Source organism: Perna viridis, chromosome 12 (genome assembly GCF_037379345.1).
Source record: "Perna viridis isolate PV_CMFRI_1.1 ecotype Kerala chromosome 12, ASM3737934v1, whole genome shotgun sequence".
Lineage (NCBI taxonomy): Eukaryota > Metazoa > Mollusca > Bivalvia > Mytilida > Mytilidae > Perna > Perna viridis.
Genome location: NC_142456.1, coordinates 26,463,985 through 26,490,245, shown reverse-complemented (window position 1 = coordinate 26,490,245; position 26,261 = coordinate 26,463,985). Strand labels below are relative to the sequence as shown.

Genomic DNA, 26,261 nt, shown 5'->3' with positions numbered 1-26,261 from the left:
AGGTTTGAACATGCGTACTGGACTGTAAATTTCGAATTCTGATTCTACATGTGTCGCTTAAGTGTCGGTTAATATAACAGTCTTTATAAAAAGTAGACAGGAGGTGAATTCATTCACATCAAAATCCCCACAAAATTATTCTATTCAGCTTCAGAAGCAGTTATAGACCATGCACATTACAAGTCATAAATAATCTAAGTTTTTCATTTGGTCATTGCGCTTTAGAGATACAACTTATATAGGTTGTACATGAAATGCAAAAGTTTCATTCTCGATTTGGTTCATATTAGTGGGAGATATACATATACATTGTATGTATGGTTTTCAAATAAATACAGACCAGTATGCAAACAGGACTACAGTAATACCGTGAACATAAGGTGTTCGTAGATTACGAAAGTACTATTTGTTCGGTGGTTTTTCTACACCATGAATCGCCTTTACTTGCACCATAGGCAGTGTCTGAATTTCATATGGAATGCAACATCTATGAAATTTCTGGGTTTACTTTTGCTTTTTCCATTACACTTCATATCAGTTGTGTATTATTAGTAGAAACAAGTTTTTCATCAATTTGTATTATTTTTTATTTGATGTAATTGGGTTCGAAAACTAATTATTTGTCCGCTTATGGGTTTATTCAAAAGAATCTTTGTAAGAATTTTTTCGTAAAAAGTTAACTCTGCGTTTTATGTCAGGATTATAATTATACGAATTCGGATAAAATATTTGAAGTTAAAAATTCAGTTTGCGGCACGTGGTACATACATGTATACATACACTTCATATATATAATCAATGTGTACAGCACCGTAAGTCGTGATTATTCATTGTACATCTTACATGTATAGGTAAAATCTTAGTGGACGACGAAACAATGTTAAACTCATTTTATAAACGAACACACAGACATGAAGCCTAGCAAGTGTTATTAACAGGAACTATGTACAAGTTCATTTATATCTTTTTAATAAGTGAACATACATGTATTTCATGTAAAATACGTCAAGTATAACAATGTATAAAATTTATAACAAAAAGTATCATAGCACTTTATCATAGCATCAACTTATAAAACTGAGATATATCACGTAAAATGGAAGACATTCAACAATAACTCAACAATGTTCATTGGTATCGTAATTTCTGTTAGTACTTCGATGGTAACTTTTGTTACCGTTGTCGCTTGTTGCAATTGTTATTTGGTTAGCACTTGAAGATATCCAGTCGAATGGAGTCGACATAGCAATGTTTCTTCAATGTAAATTTTGAACACCATATTGTTTAGTCACTGGTATATTACCACGGACGCCATAACTTCTCTGAATACATGTTCATATTAACGACACCACAGTGAATTGGATTATTGCGAACGAAGTCCATGGCCTTGGTCGTATTATTGTTCATTGCGTATTGCATGTTTTTGGAAGAGTCCGAGAAGTTGTTCTCTTTGTTTCTAATGGGAGTTGGTGACACCACGGCGACAGTTTCTTGTGGTACTTGTAATGAAAACACTGGAAGTGTAGCTTTGTTGGAGCATTCATTGTCATTTAACTGTCCGACATATAAAGCTACAGGACCATTTAACGCATTTCCCGGAATTATTTGGAAAGCACCCGAAATTTGCGGTTTCGTATCTTGAGCAGGCGATAGTTGGATGAATCTTGATGGCTGATTAACAGTTTGTGATTGGCTAATTGATTGATTAATCACTTGTGATTGGTTAAACGATGAACTATGATCCTGCCCGTTCAAGCGGACAGTCGTCTGGTGTTGTGTCATCTGTATTGCCTGTGGTTGCGGAATGTTGATATGCTGAGGCTGCTGACCTTGCGCAGTCTGCGTCGTTGCATTAACAGTTTGTGAACAGGATGACAAGTGGTTGACCAATCGACTTCTGACGTCATCGTTAACATTTTGCACGGTCCCTAAGTATCTGATTACTTCGTTTGTACACTCATTAAATCCTGAGCGGTATTTAGTCATCACAGTTGGGTCGCTTGCTATTGCACTTGACATCTGCTGTCTCTGTAACGATCTCAGATGTTTCACTGTCATTTCAAGAATGTCTGCTTTCTCCAACTTTGAATACTGAGAACTCTGCAAGGCAGAAAACAGATAAATCAGTAATTGGAATAAAATGATAGAGTAATTAACATATTAAAACAACCATCGTATTAAAATTGATACATGTACACATCGCTACAGGGGACTTTAAAATTGCAAAATCATTTCGTACATTTCGTCGTATCATCAAATTCCGTACTGGCAATTATGTATTAAATCTTAATATTAGATCGTGATAAAATCTTAATCTTGTAATCTTCTGGTTAAATCCATGCATCAAATAGCCGTAATGACAGCAGGCACGAGTCAATCCATTGTTTTTTTAAAGCAATTAAACTTTGTCCCAATACGTAAAGAACGAGCCTAAAGTGTTGCCATTCAGAGATGTGTTCCTTGGTCCTGTTTAAATTACAGATGATTTCTTAAAGATTCTGTCGTTTCACACCCCCACTGTAAGTCAAGAGGGTAAACTAAAGTACTATGCATTGTATCTACCGAGACATGAAAATAGCTTCGTCATCTCGAACGTTCGTTTATATTGCTGATTTTTTGGTAAGCTGAACATCGAAGATTGAAAATTTGTCCCCAAAAAAACCGAACTCCTATTTTTTTACTGTAAAAGTTTCGACTGGTCAAAATCGTATGAAAATATACCAGACTACTTACATCTTTTCTCATAGCTTCCAAGACCAGAGTTTTAAGTTGTTGCAAACAGCTATTAATCCTAGCTCTTCTTCTTTTCTCCATTATTGGTTTGTTTGTCTGAAAATTAAAGAGGATCATTTCAAACACCGGTTTTGTTAACGACTACTGAAAAAAATCTCCAGTTGAAGTAGTCATCTACGGTAAACACAGAGAAATGAAAGCCTTTCAGATCATTCGAAAGTTACACCATTCGAAAGTAAATAACACATAAAAAATACAATAAATTAATTACCTTTCTCAGTGACATTTTCTTGTCTTTATCACTTTGTACCTCCGAAGTAGTAACTGACATCTTGTTTAGAAATCTTTATTCCCTTTTTTTCAGGAAGTCCGAACGTGTGCGAATGTTAAAATATAATTGTCGCAATTTTCATTTACATGGTATTTATACGACAAGCCACATGTTTCAATCTTCTGTGATGGCATTTCAACAGACTTTCTCACGGATAGAATCCATTACTCTCAGCCAATCAGAAAAGAGAATTGCTCGGTTCAAAGGTAACGGTCTCGTGCCACGTATTCTTTCATTGGCCAGGGACAGGTGGTTGTTAAAAAAGTGATGTATCGGCATGTCAATCACAACGTGGTTAAATACCTCCACGTGCCTCCGCGATTATTTGGCAGTGGTGCAAAAGTGTGGGAAAACCACGCCCACTCAGGTACTAACGTCTGTATACCTAAGGTATGTAAACACGAAGCGTTGATAAACGACCGTGATTAAACAAAGAGTTTATATTCGTCTCGCGACTAACGTTATCGGTGAACTAGCCGTGTGCCCGTTGGAATGCTAGGTATTGTATTGGTCGTGGGAAAATGCCTGTAGTTGTTGGAAAAAAATTTTTATCTGATAAAGAGATTTAAAAAGTGATCGTCCACAAAAACTATCTATAACACTGATTTAAACATCTGCTTCCGGGAGAGAAATGGACAACATGTTGTTGTTCTCTTTAATAGTTTTCTTTGATGTTATGTTTTAACTGCTTTGAACACTGTAATTAAGTTTCAATTTAGGATAATTCGGGACTTGCAAAATAATGGTCAATAGAAGGGTTTCTATATACAGTAATCTTTAATAAAATATTTTTTAAAGGTTCAAATGAATTTTTTTTTATTATAATGAAACACTCACAAGTAAAGTGTACATTTTATTCATAAATGAAAAAAAAAAACTTTTTACATTATTTTGAAGTAAATTAATTAACAAAATTAAGAAATAGATGTTCTCAGTCACGCGCACAGTCATTTCACTTTTTTTCCAGTGTACTAAAAAACCTTTACAATCTATTTAAATAATTCAAGCAAATTGACTAACAATGGTACAATAATTTCCTAATTTCCATCGCTGTTAAAATTGGACTATTTCTCACAGGAAAATACCAACCCTGACGTAATTTAATGGACACAAAATGACCATTCCCCGAGGACATTGATTTTTTTGACAGAATATTAACGGTAATACATCAAACAGATGGAAAACATTTTAAATTTTGACACGTACAAATCGAGGTATTGACAGTTCTTCGGGCGATCTGACTAATACATCCTTTCACTATTTCTTAATATCAACTTGTATACTTGAAACATATATTGAATATCAGTATTGGATTTTGTCCTGTTCCAAAACTCCCCGTTGACCGATACATTATTTTCATATACAGGTAAAATTTAAAATGCAAAACGAATTATGACTTCTCATTTCGAAATTTGTTATTTTAGTTCAAAAGCCTCTTTGTTTTATTTGAATCCAGTTGACACAAATGGATTAAACGTCGGTTCAAATGGATGTGATAGTGTTGCAATGAATTTGTTACAAGCTGATTGGTATTTCCTATTCTATTTATCTTCTTTTAATGTCTATTTTTGAGACGCGCGAACTGGGTGGTTAGCGGAAGTGTTTGCATGTCGCCGTCTAATTTCGTTGGATTAAAATCATTCAGGCGTGCAAACTACATTCCGGTCTTGCGCATTAACATTCATTTTGACATGCAACCCGTGTTTGATTCGTTTATTGTAAATTGTAGTCATTTTAGCATGTGTAACTCAAATAAAACTTCGTTAATACCGTACCAAAAACATGACATGTTTAAACAAACTAACGGACGCACTTCCGAGTACAGTTTACGCAGCACGTAAAATATCAACCGCTATGATAGTACTTTGCAAACTGATGCAGTTTTTTACTACCAATATTGCCTTTTTTAGCAACACTAACTTGTCTTCCCAGAAATAGTTGTTATTATTATTCTTCACATATTGAATCAATGTTCAGTGGTGTCACGAAAACTTTATAAGCTGTTTTTATCCAATAATTCCGGTATATGACCGATATTCATTCAATGGTATACAACACTAATTATAAACCTAGAAATGAAGAACAAATGAACTCGAGATGTGTCAATGTTTTATTCACACAACAAACCAAGTCAAGATAAAGAATCGAAATTTGCAATTGATTTAGCATAATAATAATAATAATAATAATAATAATAATAATAATAATAATTAATTTGTGATACTACTTTTATTCACTTATACAAAAGCTGCAAAATTAAAAAAAGAAAAATATAAAAAACAGCCGTATTCTTCCGATAATTTTTGTTTTTTTTTTGTTTTGATTCTTTTGTTTTGTTTTGTTTTGTTTTGTTTTTTTTTTTTTTGATAATTGGATTTTTTTTGGTTCAAAATTAAATTTTGGTGCAAAGGTTACAGTGACACCATTGTTAAAAATCTTTTTTCAAAGGTTTCATGTGTCATTTTTTTCAATAAACTTTCAAGCTATTATATGCTATAATCAAATTTAAATTTGAAATATCCATGAAAAGCATGGTCTTATCAACAGATTTCAATTTTATTATGGTTTGAGAACATGGAATATATTACATTTTGACATTCGAGGACATAGGGTCAACATGCTTTCCTTTCATATCTTTAATTATGATTATAAAAATCAGATTAAATTTGTTTCAATCTTTGCCTTAAACGTTTCCTCACGTTCCCATTTCATTTTGTAATTTTACAATGTTTGTCTTCAGGCTTGAGACAGAAATCTAAAGTGGTCTCGCGGTAATTGGTCTTTGGCGAGATTACCCGGTATTTCCGGAGTCCTACCTGTCAACGCTGCACGTGTGTTAAGTAAACAAACGGTATTTATAAGTATTACTTCAGGTAAGACGTTAGTCCTATCGATAAACAACAGTATCTTTTTGATTGATTTAAAATCCATCGATATACGATCCCCTAGTGGGAGGAACAAGTGCATCAGTGTATACACAAAATTTAGTATATTGACTAGAGTGGTTCAAGTATACCACCAAGAGAGACAACCCTGCCATATGTGGCAGTTGAGTGTCGATAACGTTGGCAAAATAAATTGTTGTGGGATAGGGATACATATTTTAATCGTTTTTAAAGATTACAATTGTACAATTCGTTTCTAAGCTAAGTTATAATGTCCATCCTATTGCAAAATGTGTACGTTCGTCACACCTTCCATCTCCACTATGCCGCCTATATACAGTCGTCACTTTTCCTCGGATTTTATCCAAACATGGATGAAGTTTTGATAACCATTAAAAATTAGATTGGATTGATTTTCATAACAATGAGTTGAAGAGGGTACATTTTTTTTCGAGAGGAGGGGCATAGGCAAAATCGTCTACAAAATTGAAACTATTCATTTTATGTCTGATTGCCTTTAGATTTGGATGAAGTGTTCGTAGCCGTAAAGATTGTATGTGAATATAAAGGCGTGTCCGGTATTTCTACTATATATAAATGTTTAATTTTATAAAAAGTATAATCTTTCTACCTAAAATAGTTTTGAAAAATGGATGTGCTAAAACATGTCTTACCAAACATGTCTTAACTGATTATCCACTGAAAATCATAAAAGGGATCTTCACGTATTCATGTTGAGCCAGTGTAAAGCAACCACCTGCCGAATTATTTATTTCAAAGTACTTCTGTTCTTTATATTTGTGAAAGAAAACCTTACTCGATATATGTAATTCAAAATGCACTTTGTATCTTCCAGGTTTTATTTACACAAATGAATCATTTTTAAAGAATACATTAGAACTAAGGTGTATAATGAATGATATAATGATCGACTGAACATAGTTTTTGCCTACGAGCTACGATTCGGTCTGATATTTACAAGTCGGTCATATATTGATTTACAATTATAGAGATGGAGCAAAAAAAGGAAAAAAAGGAAAAATAAAACGGAGACATTGGCAATAAACAGTAGACAATTAAATTTGAAATAAGGAAACATTGAAGTATCCGGAGTTCAATGAAAGTTTGAAGCATGGAAAGGTCCTCTGATAGTATAAACATCCCTTTGAACTATTTGCTGTCGGGTCTAGTAACCAATGTTGTTTTTTGTTATCAAGTGAATTGATTTCTCTCAACAATTACAGTGAAACCTGTCTATACAGAACCAATTTTTGGCTTTTAATATTGGTACAGTTTAGACAGGTGTTCGGTTCATCAAGGTTCAAAATATATGCCAGTTTATATCAAGTGACTTAAAAAATTCTGATTTAGACAGATTTTTTAAAGATTACTTAGAGTTCGGTTTGGGCAAGTTTAAATGATGTCATTTTACATTTGGTTTGCGACGAAAACGTTTTTTAAACTGTCCATTGACGTGTCAGTTTGATAATATTATATTTCCAACGATTATTTTTGTCTATGAAACTATTTCCTATCTTGACATTTAGTATCCATGCACGTCATGATAAGAAAAATTATCTTTGAAGTATAAGCAGATAGAGTTAACATGGAAATTTCAGAAGAAACATTGCTTGGTTACTTTTGATAATTGAGCTATGTATTCTTGACTTCTTGACTTAATCTTGAGTGTTACTTGCAATTTAGTCCTATGCCTGACTTATTTCATTAAAGGCTTACTAATTCGTCACAATAAATGCAAGTATAATATGAAATTAACATTATTACTCAACTTTGCAAATTTTGGCTAACGCATCCTATCCTTTGAAGTATTTTACGTTAAATATCATTTTAGTTTCTTTAGCTCGTTAATTAGTTTCGCACTGCTTGGCAAGATTCTTCTCATTAAATTACAACGAAATCTGTCCAAACCGAAACCTGGATGAACCGATAAAAAGCGTAAACTGGACATATTTCGAGGTCCCATCATATTAGTTTCATTTCTTTTTAAACCTTTGTAAACCCACAAAATTATCAAGTTGAAAAGAGGTTTGGTTTATACAGGTTTAACTTTAAAATTCCGATACAGATTAGGTTTTATATGCAACGTTATGTATAAATTCTGCTAAACCGTGATACTGCTTTGAAATCTTTATACTAAAAATTTACATGGGCTTTTTTGTCCATAGTTGATAGAGTGCGGATACACAGAAATAACAAGAACAAAAATATAAGCTTGAGGTATTGTACATGATAGCTTCTATTGAATTATAATCTCATTTGAGGTGTCTTAAGTCTTTGTGTGTTTTTTTATAACATAGGTCTATCGATTCGATAACCAAATGTGAAATAAAGACATAAATTTATAGGTAGGTTCTTATAAACAGGGCTTCTACCATTTTAATGTACCATTCAGCCACGCATAATGCGTTATATAAATTCTAGACTGCAAATAAACTCTTTTCGCACGCGATTGTGTTATGTAAATATTTATCTATGGCATAAAAAGTGATAAAATTCACAAATATAAAAACATTTCTACAAGATTTAAACTTTTGATAAATAGTTGAACAGATTAAAATGGTGAATATTAAATACGGAACAGTCAACTTTCTCACGATCCCACAAGTCAAAGTCATTCCAACGCTTAATTTAACAAGCGAATAGAAATATTCATCCTTCTCACGATAGAAGTCTTTGAGATTCAACTTGAAATAAATGACAAACAAAGTGATATATAAGCGATAAACCAAAATCTTATGATACATTAAACATGCATTCAACGTATATATCATCCCCCTATGAGAAACTAAATTTACCGTTTATATTCATAAAAGACATGTGGCAGTTCGGAATTGAGATATTTTGTCGGATGTAATACCTATAATTTACTATATGAAAGACATTTAAGCATGGTTTAACATACATGCAAATAACAGTGTTCAGAAATATACGGTAGAATAAAGTTACACTGACACAAGAAATTATGCCGCCTGATCAGAAATTAAGATTTTTCATTCTTGCAGCTTTTACGTTATTTGAAACTCATTGATATACAAGTCATGTTCGATGTGTCGACAACTGAATTTATGATCAGGTTTGAAATTCAAAAATACAAATCTTGATTTTTAGCATCACGTTTATTTCCTTGCATATCAATAATTGTCGGAACAATATGTACAATTTAAATATAAGAAATTTTACAGGAAGAGATTTTAAAGGCCTAGTTTTCAGATTATACTTAGAATAGATGCCCTTGGGTCGAATAAGTAAAAGGCTTGACACTTGATTGAAAACTGCTTAATTTTCGCCACTTGTAAAAGTGTGCGCATTCTTTTGAAGGATTAGCACTCTAAATCTCAGAGATGTAACTTACTCTTAAGCTTTTAAGCATTTCAAAACACTCAAAGTTTACGCAATTAAAAACAGAACACATCGCATAACATAAGTTGTATTTAAATTCCTTCAAAAATTCAAAGATACGACCGACTAAAGACTTCTTAAAATCAACGTAAGGCACGAAGTTTTCTTTCAGTGGCACTTTTCAATTAGATTTTATGAATAAGGTATTTCATAACATACAGAATTAGAAAACCACAATCTCATTGTGATGCATATTAAATTGCTCCTTTTGAATATACGTTTACTTATTTGTTCATTTCAATTACCTATGTCATTAATATACACCTGGGATTGCCGTCTCACCTGGCTTAGTTTTAACAAACAGATGAGCAACATGTATTATTATATGTATATCACTGCATGTTGAATGGTACCACAGCTGGATTAACACAGCAACTATATATCTTGAGAATCTCATGTAACTGCCAAAAATCTAATTTTAAATCAAGACTGTCAGAAAATTTACATGCACGTGTTAACATCACTTTATTCTTTGACACAATACGTCTTGATAATCCTACAATTTATGCATACTTCATGTTTTTAATTTCCTTTTTAATGACATTTAAAATGATTTATATATAACTCAGCATCCTTATTTGGTATATATATCAGAGGCCAGGTGTTTTGACCGTGGGACCAAACTTACTTGAGACTTTTTAAACTAATCACGTTTAGATAAGCGAAAGAGAGTCAACATTAGTTAACATAGATTTCTAATAAAAAACAAGAAATCTTATCCCTGTTTGATAAACAAGATTGTTGTTTGTAATCAAATACTTAATTTAACAAATATTTTATATCAGATGTGCCTTGCGAACAATTACATTTTTTTCTCAATCAAACAGTATCTGAGTTACAAGTACTGTGTCGAAACAGGAAAAATGCTTACATGCAAATAGTTATCTTGTACTAATAACAAAATAAAATACATTCGGAAATTTTCTGTTGACAACCAGAAGATATCCTTCTTTATGTTTGTATCTTGTAGAAAATAAGAGTGACGACAGAATACCATACACCAATCCGATCCATAATCAAGTCAAAGAAATTTAGCCAAATAGATATTACACCACCGGAGCAGCTGGTACTGCAATTCTCCTGAGTTGATGCATGCATCTCAAACGAAATAGCGGGCTAAACCTCCCTTTTCCATTGCAGCGTGAATATACCGGTGGTGAGTAAATAGCATTTGCATGCTATTGCGTCATAATCGGTATATTATGGGTCATATCAGCACAAAGACCAATTTACTCATTATTTTAGAAGAAACTGAGTGTTTTTCAACCAAAGACTGATATCTCAAAGAAATTTAGTAAGCGACCTTTTGAGACGCCTTTCCTCATACGCCTGATTCAGAAGTCTGTTACGCAGATATTGATGGCGTTCAACAAAATCAGAGTAGTTAGTACTTGAAATATAAAAACTATATGCTGAAGATGAAGGTATATTGCTGCATAGATAAGGGGAATTTACAATAATAAAATTAAAGTCGTCTCTTTTATCATAAAACTTAGTGCTGAGATGACCGGTATCGTCAAGTTCGAGATGTGTGCCCAAAATGAATACAGAACAAGCTGTTTCTGTAGTCTTCTTTATCTCGAGATCTGGTGAATAAATTGAAGGTAACGATTTACCAAAAGAAGGGTTGTTAATGGACAATACATCATCAATATATCTGCATGTGAAGTTAAAGGACTAAACATCTTTTATTTTTAATTCTTCACGAGATTCTAAAGAAATTCAGTCTCGTATGAATATAAAAACAAATCGGCTAGGAGAGGAGCACAGTGAGTGCCCAGTGAAATGACAACTTGTTGTTGAAAAATAGCTTCTTCAAATGTGACAAGTATTTTATCAATGAGGAAGTCAAGCATGTCGCAAATCTGCTTTTTCTGTGTAGCACACTTCTTTCGATGTTTTAGAAAAACACGTGGATTTGTAACTAAGAATAACATAATTTTTCGAATCAACAAAAGATTTACGAAAAAATCTTTTCAAACGAGATTTCAATTTACCAGAACTCAACAGTTTAGCATGATACAATTTCCCAAAAGCTGCCAGTTTTCATATTTTGAAGTAATCTTTATAATTCTTAAGTATGTACATTTGATTAATGCTACTACAAGAGTAGGTGGTATTGATACTATCTTGCTGCCCATCTTTCATTGCGGACAACATCTTTGTAAGGTGAATTAACATGTCTTTCGTGGAGCAAGATGAAAATTCAGCTATATACCTTTCTTTGTATTCATTATTCTCTTGATCGGCGCTCTAAAACACACTGTTGGTCAAAACTTAGGAGAAAAGAAAAATGTTATACCTGACAAAAAATCACCATAAAGTTTAACCATTCAGTTAAAAAGCGTCATTATGAGGCGGTAAAGATCAATTCCGGTAAAAGCCTGAATTGCGTCTCGAAATTGCGTCATGATACTTGTAATTTACAGCACAACGTATAAAGAGTCTTTTTTTCAGATGAGAAAAGTCGTCATAATTTTATAACATGTTTTGTAACATGAAATGATAATAAGGAAAAGTCATAGATAACAACAGACAAAACAAGAGCGGCAGGGGCATAAACAACACATGACGAAAACAAACAATGTAGAAAAACAAAGAAAGAAATAATAACCTGCCGAAGTCATTGAAACAAGTCCCAAAAAGAGTAGCTCCTTGTGTCTACAAAAGAGGTGCCCACAAAAAGTAAATAAGACGTGCACTAAACATAAACCACCTCTTGTGAATTAGTATGAATTTCAAACATCTGAAATATTACATAACAGCGAAAGAACATTTTACAAATAAATCATGTAAAATATCCAGTTGTTGATTTATACGAGTTAAAGTTCTCTTGTAAATTCATTTTTACATGCATTAAATACTGCATCTGTCTTAAGATGTTACATTCAGATATTATGTTATATATATTACAAGTATATATAAATGGTATATCTAAACGTCTAATTCTTTATTGAACCAAATTCAACCATCGGTTAGCAAATATGTAAAACTGTTAAAAATGATTCATTTGGTTTTATGTTGCTGTTTTTTTTTATATAGAATAAAAACAGGACTAAATTCGATTACACAAAAATTATAAGAAAATGGTCATAGTGTCAGAGGGTATATTGATCACATACAAAAAGAGTGAAATATTTGTTAGTCCAATACATTAAATAAAACTAAGGAATTCTGCTCTCTATTAACAGAAGAAATTGTTTTTTCGTAAAGGGAAAGCCGGTTGTTTGTTTGTTTGTTTGTTTTTTTTTTTTTTTGTTGGCAATCCTTCAATCTCTTATAGAAAATTAGTAAGCTGATTTGAAAATCAAATCAGCAATATATAAAGTCGCGAATTGAAAGAATCTGTTCAATAATATTAATTATTGTTACATGTCCTTTTATATCCCACAGAATTTTGGTAGCTCCCTCATGCAGCGGGATTCAAACCCTTTCCCTGTTTGACATCTATTGCAACACCGCATGCACTCGGCCAACTAGACTATATATTATAATAAAGCTTTCATAAGCCGTTAAGGTACTCTTAAGTACATCTAGAGCGAAGAGTGAGAACATTAGCACATGAGTTATAACTGGATAGCGTTTTCGATCGATAAGACCTCTTAATAGCAAAGGATTTGCAACGAAATACAGATACGTAGGTATACTTATATATTTATACTACACGACAACTGTAGAAAGTGTGAAAATGCTTCTCCATGAGTTGCTCAGGGAACTCCAATTTGAGTTTTATTGGGGGTGGGTCTAGGTAGGATCAAATTTTAAATAAAAAGGCAGTATTTGAATTTTAAAGAAATAAGAAGCAAGGACAGGACATGAGAAGGGCAGGATCTTTATTGTCCATTTTTTCGTTTATGTTGAAAAATTCAGCGCCGAATAAAAGAAAAGACAGGGCCTAACTTTGATCCCCTAAATACAAATCAAATGTTAACTTCCATATTTTGAATTACACTACATATATTCTTGCATAATTTACCAATTCTTACAATTTGCCCCATCATATTGATCAATTCAAACTAAAACAGAGAGAGAGAGAGAGAGAGATTAATTGTCTTGATAGGTTTGTATGGAATCGAAGTAATTTGTTTGACTGGTAGGGAAGATTGAAGCGTTTTCTCACGATTGATATGCTGTATTTGACAAAAACAAAGCACTATACGTTCAAATTTCATGGATGTCAATCAACTACAGATGTTCTGGTATGAGTAAATACTCAAACGGAAGAATTTAATTTAATTTAAATTCCACTTTTTTAGCCAAAAAAAAAAAAATATCCATCTGCTTTCGGAGCTGACACCATTCAATCTCTGATGCCAGAATGCCCAGAAGGTCTAAACAATGTCCCCGTTAGGACACATGTCCCACTTGCATATGACAGTTAATAACGGTATTTTTCAATATGCATAGGAATTTATATTAACTGTCATAATGCTTGTCACTAAAGGCACGCGACATTAAAACCCCGTGTCAAACTATTAAAAACATAAAGTGAAATGTGACATCTATTGAAAACACTGTAATCAGCATAAGGGAATTATATTAAATTAGCTGTTTCATGGTCCAACGCTCAAACTGCATCTGTCGATGTTTTGATATTGACAATGTCACTAAAGCGTGACGTAGATGACACTGGCATACCTATGCATTAGTATTCAGTTTACCTGAGCAAAAAGCCACCTGTATTAACGGTCGACCCAACAATTTGTTTTGGTTTGATAGAGAGTGTGGGGATGTTCTGGAAAGTTCTACGAAGTGTAACGCGTGGCAAATGTCACCGAAATTTTTATTTTAAATGTGGCACTTGACATTGATGAAATGACAATTATGACTACAGTTAAACGTGCAATTTGCATACATTATGTTAACACCAGGAAGCTACTTACAGTCAGTGTATCCTAAAAATATTTGTTATTGTTGTACTTAAATATTACTGATTATTCAAGTAGATTGTCACACTGTTTAAGTACAATATGGTATGCTTAAGTATCAGAATGTTTAATATAGGCATTTAAGATCAACACAACTATGTATGTCTTTGCTCCAAGAAAAAAGGAATGGGACTAGTACAATTATATAAAAAATCTTTTTTAGACATAAGTCAAATAATAGCCTTTATAGGTACGATTCTGCCTGTGTTATATAAATGAAGTTCGAAATAAAACGTATAAAAATAAGATTTGATAAAATTTGATTTTGACATTTGCAATAACGAATACACCTAAACACACGTAAGTACATACAATCTCACAGTCTCACACACATACAAACACGAAGGATGAAAGAAAGTGAGTACTGAATGAGTTTTTAATGAGTTTTTGAGTTTTTGTTAAGGATTTGTTAATGTTCTTAAATTGTTGTTTTCTTGTATATCTCTTGAATTTGGAAATAAACGAAATCAGTTATTTTATTGTCATTTTCTAGTATTATAAAACTTCTTTATTCAGAACTTAAATGTAGTCTAACATCAGAAGAATCACAACTATACCACCGAAGTACAAGTATTTTCCGTGTATTCGTATGATGTATAGAATTACATATCGAAAATTTAGTCTTTTCCATTTAAATTTACGTGAAAGTTGACCTAACCGTAGGACAAAATGCGTCCAATAAACCTAATAAGGCCATAGCTGTGATCTATACATACCAATAAAGAGGAGATATATCGCCAAAGGACTTTAGCTATAGTTTACGAGCGTCCGAAAATGGTTACAATAGGTTCAAATTCCTTTTTATACTTTTTTCCATCCTAACCTGTCACTGATAACATTAGTATCAAGGCGAATTCAAAAATATCTTTTTATTTATTGACTGATAGTCACTAAGCACTCTTTGATCTTGATAATAATTTGTTTATTCCTTCAGATGTATGTGATTGTAATAAAAATATGTGATGATTTTAATTCATGTTTATTCTTCAAGAAAAAACAACGCTGCTTGAGAAATTTGAATTCGACCGACAAATTGTGTCTATTTGAATCTTTAATGTGTATATACATGTTTAAATGACCACGTGAGAGCGCGAAATTTAAAAGGCTGAAAATGACCCAGAAGAAACACCTGTCATAGTAATAAAGATAAAGGTAAAACAGTTTCCCACGGTATTGGTAAAAGGAACAATTCATTGAGCTAAATCCGCAGTACACTTAATGCAGGAAATGTTTCTTTGCGTTAGATAATCCTAAAAAAGCATCTGCATTTACAGGTTAAGTACTAGTCAACATGAGTTGTTTTCCTCTTCTAATGTTGTATAATTGCAAAACTTCAAAGGATATCATTTGAAGAAATTATTTGACTTGTACAATGTTTTCACTGTTACATACAAGGACATTAAAAATATAAGTGCAAAACAATATACCAAAAGTGGAATTAAATTAAGGAATTTATAGTTTACTTGTCATGATTTCCATATTTTGAACTTCAGTCTCCTCTCATAAAACGCACTAATTTATTTTCTGTATGATATTGTAACAAGACACTTTTTGTTCAAATGTCGTAAAACTTATACACAATCATTCGTTTTACGACAATGTCCACAATAGCTGACAAAGGGTCACCATTAACCTCTATAAAATAGCAAAGAATAAAACCGCCTTCACTCATATGACCTTTGAATTTCGTTAGCCATTTTGCCATAATCGTATAATTTCCATAATATTTATGGGTTATTTTTGTAGATGAAACTCATAATTTTAAGTCTTAGCCCCCCACTATTTTCAGGGTATCGGATTTTCTAATAAATTTACATTTACACTTGACATTTGCCCATATTGCTTACAATAAAATATGGTTTCGAATTAGATTCTATTAAATAAAATTTATTCCCAACATTATATCGAAGCATTAAAATATTTCTTTTTAGACGTAGCTACCGTATCATTCAAATTGCAATTGGAGGATCGAAATGGCTCCTTGGAACACACATTTTTGACTTTATATATTGAAAAAAAGACTCCGAAAATAAAAGCACAGATCTTTTGGCAATTCTTATTATAAAGTATCATATCAAACATACAAGACAATCATTAAGTGGTAAAATATACATTGTTCAGGAAAACTGCCAATACCGCAGTACCATGCATGTTTCCATGTAGTATAGTCGTCAAAAACGATTTTAGATTTTTCTATAGTAGTCGCTCGCGTAGTTCGGCATATGTGGGAGACCTTTGAATTTTTAAAATTGTACTGTGTTGCATATACAAAATATTTGTGGAAGAATGCATTACCTGTAGGTGAGAGAAAGTATAGCTGCTGGTTACGTATACTCAGAAAAATTGCTTCATTTATATTGGCATAAAAAGGTACAAAAATAAGAATTAACAGTTTTCTGTTGGGTAAAACACATAGCCAATAGAACAACAACTATGAACTACTCACACAATAAAGAAAAGTAAAAAAAAAAAAAAAAAGAGAAAAGGCAGTTATCAATTGATCATGTTATTGAAAGTTACAATAGTTATGAATAGCATTTCTCTAGTTCTCTCTTTTCAGTTTTTACTCATTTTGGCATTAGGAAAAAATATATAATAATTTTCCCATCGAGTTTACAACAAAAGTGCGTTAATATGTTTTTTCTTTTATCATGTACACATGATGTATATTTATATAATGACAAGAATAAAGGATCAGCCATAGGAAAATAAAGCAACAATAATTATTTGAAAACGTTTGCAAATAAGTATATCAAATTTCATTGCATTGTATATATTCGTTTCGAAGAGTAATCAAGGAAACCAAGGTTTTAGTGGTAATCAAAAGAATGTAATCCAGGGACAAAGGCCAGACATGAAAAACAGACATACACAACAAAGAACATAAAGTAACTAAAATCATACATACAAAGTAACAAAAGCAAATGAGCAACTCGGATTCCACTAAAAACTGGGAGCATGGACCAGGTGCACCAGTAGGGTAAACAGGACACCAAAATTAAGGTTATATATGGACGTTTACGAAAGTTAAAAGAAATTGAGAGTAACATTCATGTTTTATTAATTATAAAAAAAACATGTAACCTATGAACTTAACATTCTTTTTGATCATTGTAAGAGAAAATGATAAAAGTGGTTTACCGAACTCTTTTGAAAGCGAGAACTTATGACCACATTGTAGAAAACATATGAAGATCCTTCAGATAGCGATGGAATTATCGTCTACCATATATTTTAGTTTCATATTTTGGAATGGAAATTTGAGACCGGCAACAAATAACGTTTTAATCTATCTATATGGTAGGTCTAAGACCAAACACAAGATTAATTAAGTTTCACTGACAATAAAAATATTTTAGGTCCTTGATGGTAACGATACGGGCAAACCCTTGTCTGTATCAATTTCATACTGTCCTTTTGGTATCATCCTAATATATTTTACACCTCATTCTAAACAGGCCGATTTATGAGCGTCGGTCATGTTAATACATTTAAATTCCCCATTTTTTTTTGCAATTTAATTCTATTAATCCGGTCTTGAATTATATTATCAATTACTGATCTGTTTAATCTTTCATCCATATTTTATTTCACATTTTTATACCTAGGATAAAAGCCTCATTTGAAAGTTTATAGGCTTTTTTTCTATAAATATCACATATCACTTTCAAACCTTTCAATGTTTAAGTGAAATCGTTATGCGATAGCAAAATAATTTCAGTTCTTCATATTTACCATTATATAACAGTAAACCGAATCTGACAATGATCTAGACTTATATACAACAAGACTCACTGAAAAATAGCGGTGCTTGGAAGATTGAATGTTTCAGAAACAAGAAACTAGAATATAGTTACAGGACCTGCAGATTATACAAGTCTTTCTCTGTAGCAGATTATGCAAGAATGATATAAAGAGACTTGTACTGGTTCATTTAAAGTTATGAAATTTTGTCTACGATTGTGACCCCATCGCCCCAATGATTAAAGTATATTTTGTTTTAAATCAAAATTTAACGCATCCAAGTCCAAATTGGTTATCATCGAATATTATAATAATTTGAATATGTTTTATGAGTGTTTTACATATTGTCAATTGCGTGTGTTTTTTTTGTAAATCAAAATGTTAATAAATATTGGTATAAGAAAATTATTATACCTATATTATTCCTTACTCGGAAGTATGTCATTTTTGCATGTATTATTTATTATGTACTGACCGTTATGTCTGCTGTCATGTAGGACAGTATACATTATCAAAATTTATATTTCAAATTGTTATTTTTAGCATAATTTAATAAAATTATGCTAATGTTTTTATACTGATTTCCCCACTTTCCCCATTACAATTTCCCACTCTCTATCCTAATTTTATACCCATACAAATTTATTTCAAAGACATGCGTCTTCTAAAAGAAGGTCGTAAAGAACGGATGATTTGACTTTTTACCACTAGTTCTGATGAATAAACTGAATGTCGATGAACATGTAAATATGATATACATGATTAACTTGTGTATCATGTTGTTCTGGGGCCAGCTGCAGCTTGCACTCTGGTGTGAGGTTTTTTTCATCGTTCATTGAAGACTCCTTGGTAGCCTTGTTTTTATTTATTTTTCAAACCGATGGCGTTTTTCTCTTTCGCATTTTCACCATATCCATTGTCGTTTTTTATAAATTATTGTGTTTCTTTCATTTATTAACATTTTATTAACTAAGCCCGATTTTGCAGTTTCACAAATAAAGAATTGTCATCGGAAAAAATAGTTGTTTCTCTTTAAAATATATTCGATATGTGCTCTTCTATGTATCTGTTGTTGAATGTTGTTTTTGTTTTGTTTTGTTTTTTTTTTTGTGTGTATTTTATATTATCTGTATTGCTTTTGCCCGTCAGGGTTTGTGTATTGCAAATAAGTATTATCATTGATCACCAATTTGGACGGATATAATAGGATAAAACACTGGTTTTTTTTTAGAATGTATCGGTGTTTTATATCGGACCATTCACTAACAAAACAAGTAAAAGCCGAAGGACTTTTATGTCAGGTGAGTGAGAATTTGTATTTTACACATCCATAAATTCTGGAAAAAAACAGTGATTACATTTGAAGGTGTTTATTTTGTCCCCTGACTGTTTTTTATGAAATCGGATCGCATCATTATGATAGCATGGACATAGAATGTCATGATTACTATGAAAATAAAGGTTATATTTGAACGACATATATTGTCATCTTCTCTCCAAAAGCAGTGTTTTGCGCCGAATCATAGCAAGATCCCGCCAAAATTAAGCTTCCATCTGCTTTGACGAAAACATGAATGAATGAAATTTTCATTCAAAGTACATGTTAGATCCCACCTGTCATTTGTATTGGCAACAGATACTCTTCATTCATTCTTAAGAAGGCACGTGCCTTTTTGTTATAGAAGAGAGATTGGAACAAAAACAGGTATTGTGTTGAATGATATCAATCATGCGAGTCAATAACTGTATTGCATGACCTTGATTTTGACCCAACATTCATTATTCATTTATTGACGTTTTGATGCAGACAATGAACCAGAAGTAATAAGTTAAAAAACAGTTAAAATTGAAACTCTTAATTTTACAATTGTTCCTAGTTACGTGTTCATAATTTCATGTTCATTTAAGCCTTTTTTGACATTTGCACAGTTGTTAAATAAATATTCTTCGAATAACAGGATATGAGTTGATTACTCCTAAAGAGTATTTTTCAACTTTAGTATTACTGTACTATCTTTAGTGTCATTCTTATCTACTATTAGAAATTCTGGAGAAAAGATGTTTTAAAAGTACAAACTTGTAAGAACTGAAAACACATCTACTGTAGTTTCATATTATAATTCCGTAGTTAGAAGAAGGATATTTTGTTGAATAATTTTTTGGTTCAAGGGTCAAATAAATAAAAAAATCTACGAACTTGTCGGCAATCCGGGAAATTTATCACAATTAAAAGCGTATTACAGTTTGGTAAAATATCATGGCTTTTGAATTTACAGACATGTACCAAAAGGTTTACAAATCAAGACATCTATTCGTTAACCATTCTGGTTGAAATCTACAAAAAAGTATTGTTGGTTTACAATTTGATTTGCAACTGGCCATTATCATATTGCTTGTACATTCTTCAAGGACAGCTTCAATATTTGTTTTCTAAATATCCTTTGATCAGCAATCGAAGGACATCGGAATTAGTTCAAAGATTAGAATAATTACCTCAACGGACAAAGGGCAACTCAGAAGGCAAAGACAGCCTCGAGACTATCTGATTAAAATCATTAAATATATATGATTATTATCAAAGTTGAAACCGAAGTTAATAGAATGGATAGTGTTAATTTAAGATTATGGTATGGATGTGTACTCTCAATGATAATGTGGTTTGGTCTAAAAATTAACATAGGACTGATCATAATCTTATCCTTCATAAGTTTGGAGGAACGTAGAAGAGATCAGGAGGAGTAAAATAAATCCATATAAGTGTAACTACGTCCTTTCCTTTTTAAACAAAACACTCTAGTATAAAGTGGTAAACAAAAACATTGTCATGATATTGATAATGAAAGTCGGTAAATTTTGTTTACTTCATCATACGGGCAACTGTATTTTTCAACCGTTAACTGAGAAAAAAGATAATCTCATTACACATATAAAAAGATATACAATGCATTCAGAAACGCAGAAATATCTACTCAAATTGCCTGAAAATTAACGCTACACAACGTACAGTACATCTAGAAGTAACTATCAGTTTGGCCTTCTTCAATTAACGCTCTCTTTTTTTCGATGAATAACATTCAAATAAGAAAATTCCTAAAAGTGTCTGCTTGAACATAGACGAAACGTTTCAGAAGACGGAGATGATAATAAGTGCGAACGATATCAAAGAGTACTCAGTATTGTGCCTCCGAAATATTATGCAATTGTTGTGCAAATGGATAGAAAATTTAGAATTGAAGCATACACATGAACAATCACTATATATAGCTATAGTGTGTGTGTGTGTGTCATTTTGAATTATCCACTGAATGAATTGACCAACCTGAGCAAGGTTCATAGATCGGTGCATACTTGAATATCACTTTTAATGATGACAGTCAAGAGTTACTTGGTATAACACTTTCCATGCGCTAATGTGCATCCATTCTTTTGTTATTTGGGTACAACTTGGCGATGGCAATCGACACTTTCTAACATATTAAATACTTATGTCAGATTTCATTTTAGTATTACTATGCAAAACTGTATTTAATTCGCAATTAATGCTGAAGATGAAATAAACTTTGACATAAGGCTAAAGACCAATTACGAAACACAAAACCATGGAGTCAAATATCTAGACGTCTAGGTAGGAAGATGTAAACTTCTTCAAAACACATTAATTTTTATGAAAAACTGTGACAAATCATCAGAGGTAATATGATACTTACTTATTTATGATATTTATTACCATGTTAAATACGACAATAAAGCCATTTTAAAAAAATGTTATGGTTCGCCAGATAAGAATTTAAGAAAGTAACATTAAACGATAACGAAAGCCCAAATTGCCTTTCGGAACCTCTTTGCACCAAAATATAAACGAACACCAAATAAATTGCACCCCTGCTTGAAACTTAGCCCCCGTCTATTTCATCAAATTAGAAACCATATTCGTGTCGCGAGTCAGGTCGAAGGTGAAACCATGATAAATTTAAAACCTTGTTAAATCGTGGGAAAGGGCCTTGTTCCTGTATATTTTCAACTTAACATAGATAAATAGGTACGCATGCAAACCGTGGGTACGGAGTGATATTTTAATCGCAACCTCAAAAGGTTAATGCATTTGGACATTTACTAAACAATTGTGTAACGTTGTATTCCCACACAACTATATTCGTTGTCACGAAGCGTTGTCTGTGCCAACGAACTTGTTTAATGAAAGTTTAAAATTGAACTCATTTATTTACATTTACCATCATTTGGTACTTAATTTAACTTATTTTAAAGAACTGAAATGATTGACACACCAAAACGGCATAAATGTAAAAAGAGAACACTCTTCGATAAAACAGCACGAAATAATTGTGCAATTCAAATGTTTAGTTCTCAAATAAAAAAAAAGAACGATGACAAATCAATAAATGAAATTTGAAATCTCATTTCTTACTTCTAGCGATTTTTTTTTTTAGAATTTTACCTACCGTACTATTAATGTATTTCTTGAGGTACATGTGCTGTTAATGAATATTGTTAGATATTGTCTTAAAGGTTCAAATTTGTATCAAAACATTTTATTTTACTGAAGCAGATACTTTAAATTGCTATTGTGTACAAATGGATTTCCTGAATATATATGATATTGTCAATACCATTAGAAAATATTTCCAATTATAAATGTTCATTTAAGTTGCTTATTTCAAATATCGACGATTTGCAATACATGTGATTGTTTTTTTGTTTTTGTTTTTGTTTTTGTTTTTGTGTTTGTTTTGTTTTTGTTTTTGTTTGTTCGTTTATTTTTTTTTTATTATTTTGAACTTCAAATACTTTTATGTTAGTAGTCGTATATTGTGTGTTCTAGTTTCGATACTACTAGTTTAAAAAATTCACTATAAATAATGGTTGAAACACATATTAAAATATTCATCTTTTTACGATGCAACATTTCTATGGTACATGGGAGATAGAAATGGGGATAATGGGGAGGATGGGTACATTAGATTTTAGTTTTTATTTTTATGGTGAATATATCAAATTTAATTAAAATTAACTGTTTAAAGTTTGAACAATTAAATAATAGTAATTTGATTAAAAAATGCATCAGGGATTATATTTGTTTATCGAGATTTGGAAATCTTCAGTGGAGAATGAAAATGGTGACATTATGGAATGGAGGATAATTATAGCCTGAACGGGAAATTCATACCATTCAAGGGCTGTAATATTGCATATTCTGTATACTGTACACGGTTTTCAAGTAATAAACCTCTTATCGGCAGCATAAGAACTAAATACATAGAAAGATCTAAATTCAAAAATGAATTGGATACAAGTTTTCGGAACCAAAAATATTGAAATGGGCAGCCAAAGCACGCACTGAGAGGTTCTACCAAGTGGATTACAAGGAATGAAGTATCAGTAATTTAGGGCAATGTAAAGGAATATAAAGGATGAAACGATTCTAAACGTGCATATGTGTACAGGAAAATCACTACTACATTCGGTAAGGTAATCTTGCAAAGATTGTATAGTTCTGTCTTCTCCAAAGAGGGTAAACAACTTGCAAAAAAAAAAAAAAAAAAAAAAAAAAAAACACACAACGGCTAAGATTTGCAAATATACAAAGTGGAGAGAGATTTTCATTCCATAAATGATTATGTTCATATCTCAAAACGAGTATTTTACAAGTACTTATGTACGTGTTACAATATAGTGTTCGGTGAAATTATTTTGATTTACTTCAAGGTACCGGTTACGAAAATAATGATATAAAATTTGGGTCTCTACAGTACTCACATGAGATGAATAGGAAGTGAGGCACTTTGAAAAAAGGCACGAGGTTATGGGGGGACTTTGCTAATGCGTGGTAATGAAGTATCAGTAAGTATGAATATAATTTTGGGAGCAGGGCAAAAGGGAAGAAGACTTCGGAAAATTTCCACGCACTGAATTTGTAAAAATTTTAATACATTTATCATAATGCGAGAGCAATTAAATCAATTCTATTTAAGTACCAGTCCACATAAAATTCAGGTACTGCATATAACAAAGTGAATTATGGAGTTAAAAACTCCACCAAACAAATGATGCTTTTCCGGTCTACAAATGATATGCATTAACATAACAACAATCAATTTTGTATTTAGATTTGCACTTTTAGAAAACCATATATTTATCTCCTGATAAAATGAAACCAATCAAGAATGATAACTCTTGCACAAAAACCAATTTCATGTACAATCTATATAATTTTTATCTCAAAAACGCAACAACCAAATGAAAACTAAGACTGGTTGTGTGATCAGTAAATGTTTCTGAACCAGAAATAAAACTGGGTTTTTGACATGCATGAATCACCTTGTGTCTGATTTTTATAAAGACTGCTACTTAAATATTTCTTGGATTCAATATCTCATTACGATGAAATCTCAGCAATAAGGTAGTTATGCTGAATATAAATTATTACAACAGATTAACACAAACTAAAACAATCTATATAAACCACAATGTGGGTATAGAATATTTAAATCATGTTAAATGATGAAAAGAAAAAAACGTACCTAGGCAGAATTGGAACCTAATAATTAAAGGACTACCTCCTAAATATCAAAACTTGTGAAATACTTCAGGAAAACAATGTACATGAATCTGAGGACTGTTGTGCATATTTGTTTTATTAAGGAATATGCAAGATCACAAAAATATATATTTTTTTATATTTATACTGGTACGTGTTTGATATAGAATAACGGGAAAGACTTCAAATGTAATCAAGGGAAACTTTTAAAATGTGATTGTGAGAAAACAAAAATATATGCAAGGATAGCATTCAAAAGTAACCAGGGAAAATATTAAAAAAATAACCATAACAATCAATGGAACCCTTCAAATGTAATCAAAAGAATCCATTTAATATTGTTATCACGGCAAACCGTTCAAAAGCAATCTGCGTAGGAAACTTCGTGATTATGGAACACACACAATTTTTTACTGAAGGGAAACATTTTAAAGTTATTACGATAAATCGTTCAAAATGTAACCAAGGGAAACTTTACATGTTATCATGGAAAACCAATAAAATTATTCAAGGGATACAATGGTCAAAGCAATATTAGTTAAAATAAAGAAAAATAAAAGTCCTTAAAGAAAGACAGAAAATCCTTACAAATGTTGAACTGGAGCTTCTTAAATTGGGAAGCATGAATACGATTTAAATGAATGTAGATTTACCCACGATGGTACTACTAGATTGTATCTCAGGGTTAGTTGCATGTTTATAGGGTCGGAAGATATCGTTTGATGGTTAACTTGCACAATGTGTTACAAATTGAAAACGTTATGTTTACATTAAATGCGAATCAAGTTGCAATTCTGTAATAATTATTGCGTCAAATAAATTTGTATTATGGCAATTATGAATAGCATTTAAAGAAAGGTTGTTTGAACTCTAGAAGGAGGCGCGTGTAATAAAAGAAGAAAGTTTCAATCAAAATGTCTTGAAATACACGAATTGTATAGGGAACAATCTGTCTAATCATTAAGTCTATAAAATCAGAACTAAATTGGCCATCGATTTTTACGCAGAATTTTATGGGGTCTTTTATTTCTTATAGTGGGAACGTGCTGGAATTTCAATACAATCTTCTGGTACCTAGGAACTATTTGTCATAGTTCAAACATTTAGTTGTTCTTACAGCTGTATAAACGAGAAATTGAAGATCGTGGGAAAGACTTAAAAATAAAAAGGAAAATGAAAAGTATTAGGTTTAAAAAAATTAAAGGTTAAAATTTCAAACGACGATAAAAAAGGGGTAATATATCTGAAGTGCAACAATTACTGGGGTTATGAGAAAAGCGTTACGAGTTACATTGAGGGTTGGTACGGGGCCTTTTTTATATTGGTCATCTAGTAACCATCATAATATGGTACAAGCATTGCAAAATGCTAAATACCTGAAATTTAAGTTCTGTTTTAGTCACATATGATCACCTTTTGTAATGCTGATCTGTAAAATTGGTGAATTGTATCGTGTTTCACGGAGTACGTTTACCATACGCCTCGGAAAGTGTCATAATAGACTGACTATAAATCAAACATATGATTTTTATGTCATTTAAAATTTACCTGGGGGATATCACCGCGATAGAGACTTGTCAATCATATCGTGAATTATATTTGTTTAAATAAACGCACGTGGCCATCAGATTTGATAACTGTCTCCCAAAACTGTGGGAAAACTC

The 26,261-nt window shown here is 31.8% G+C and overlaps 1 protein-coding gene across 1 annotated transcript; it reads right to left on the bottom strand.

Moving 5' to 3' along the window:
• Positions 1 to 952: 952 nt before the first annotated feature.
• On the bottom strand, positions 953 to 3,712 carry LOC148601855 (uncharacterized). The gene is made up of 3 exons (XM_088555767.1): positions 3,005 to 3,712; positions 2,734 to 2,829; positions 953 to 2,100 (listed from the first exon to the last, which is right to left on the bottom strand). The coding sequence occupies exons 1-3, from the start codon at positions 3,062 to 3,064 to the stop codon at positions 1,300 to 1,302; spliced, it is 957 nt and encodes a 318-aa protein (XP_088411893.1). The 5' UTR covers positions 3,065 to 3,712; the 3' UTR covers positions 953 to 1,299.
• Between the last annotated feature and the right edge of the window lie 22,549 nt (positions 3,713 to 26,261).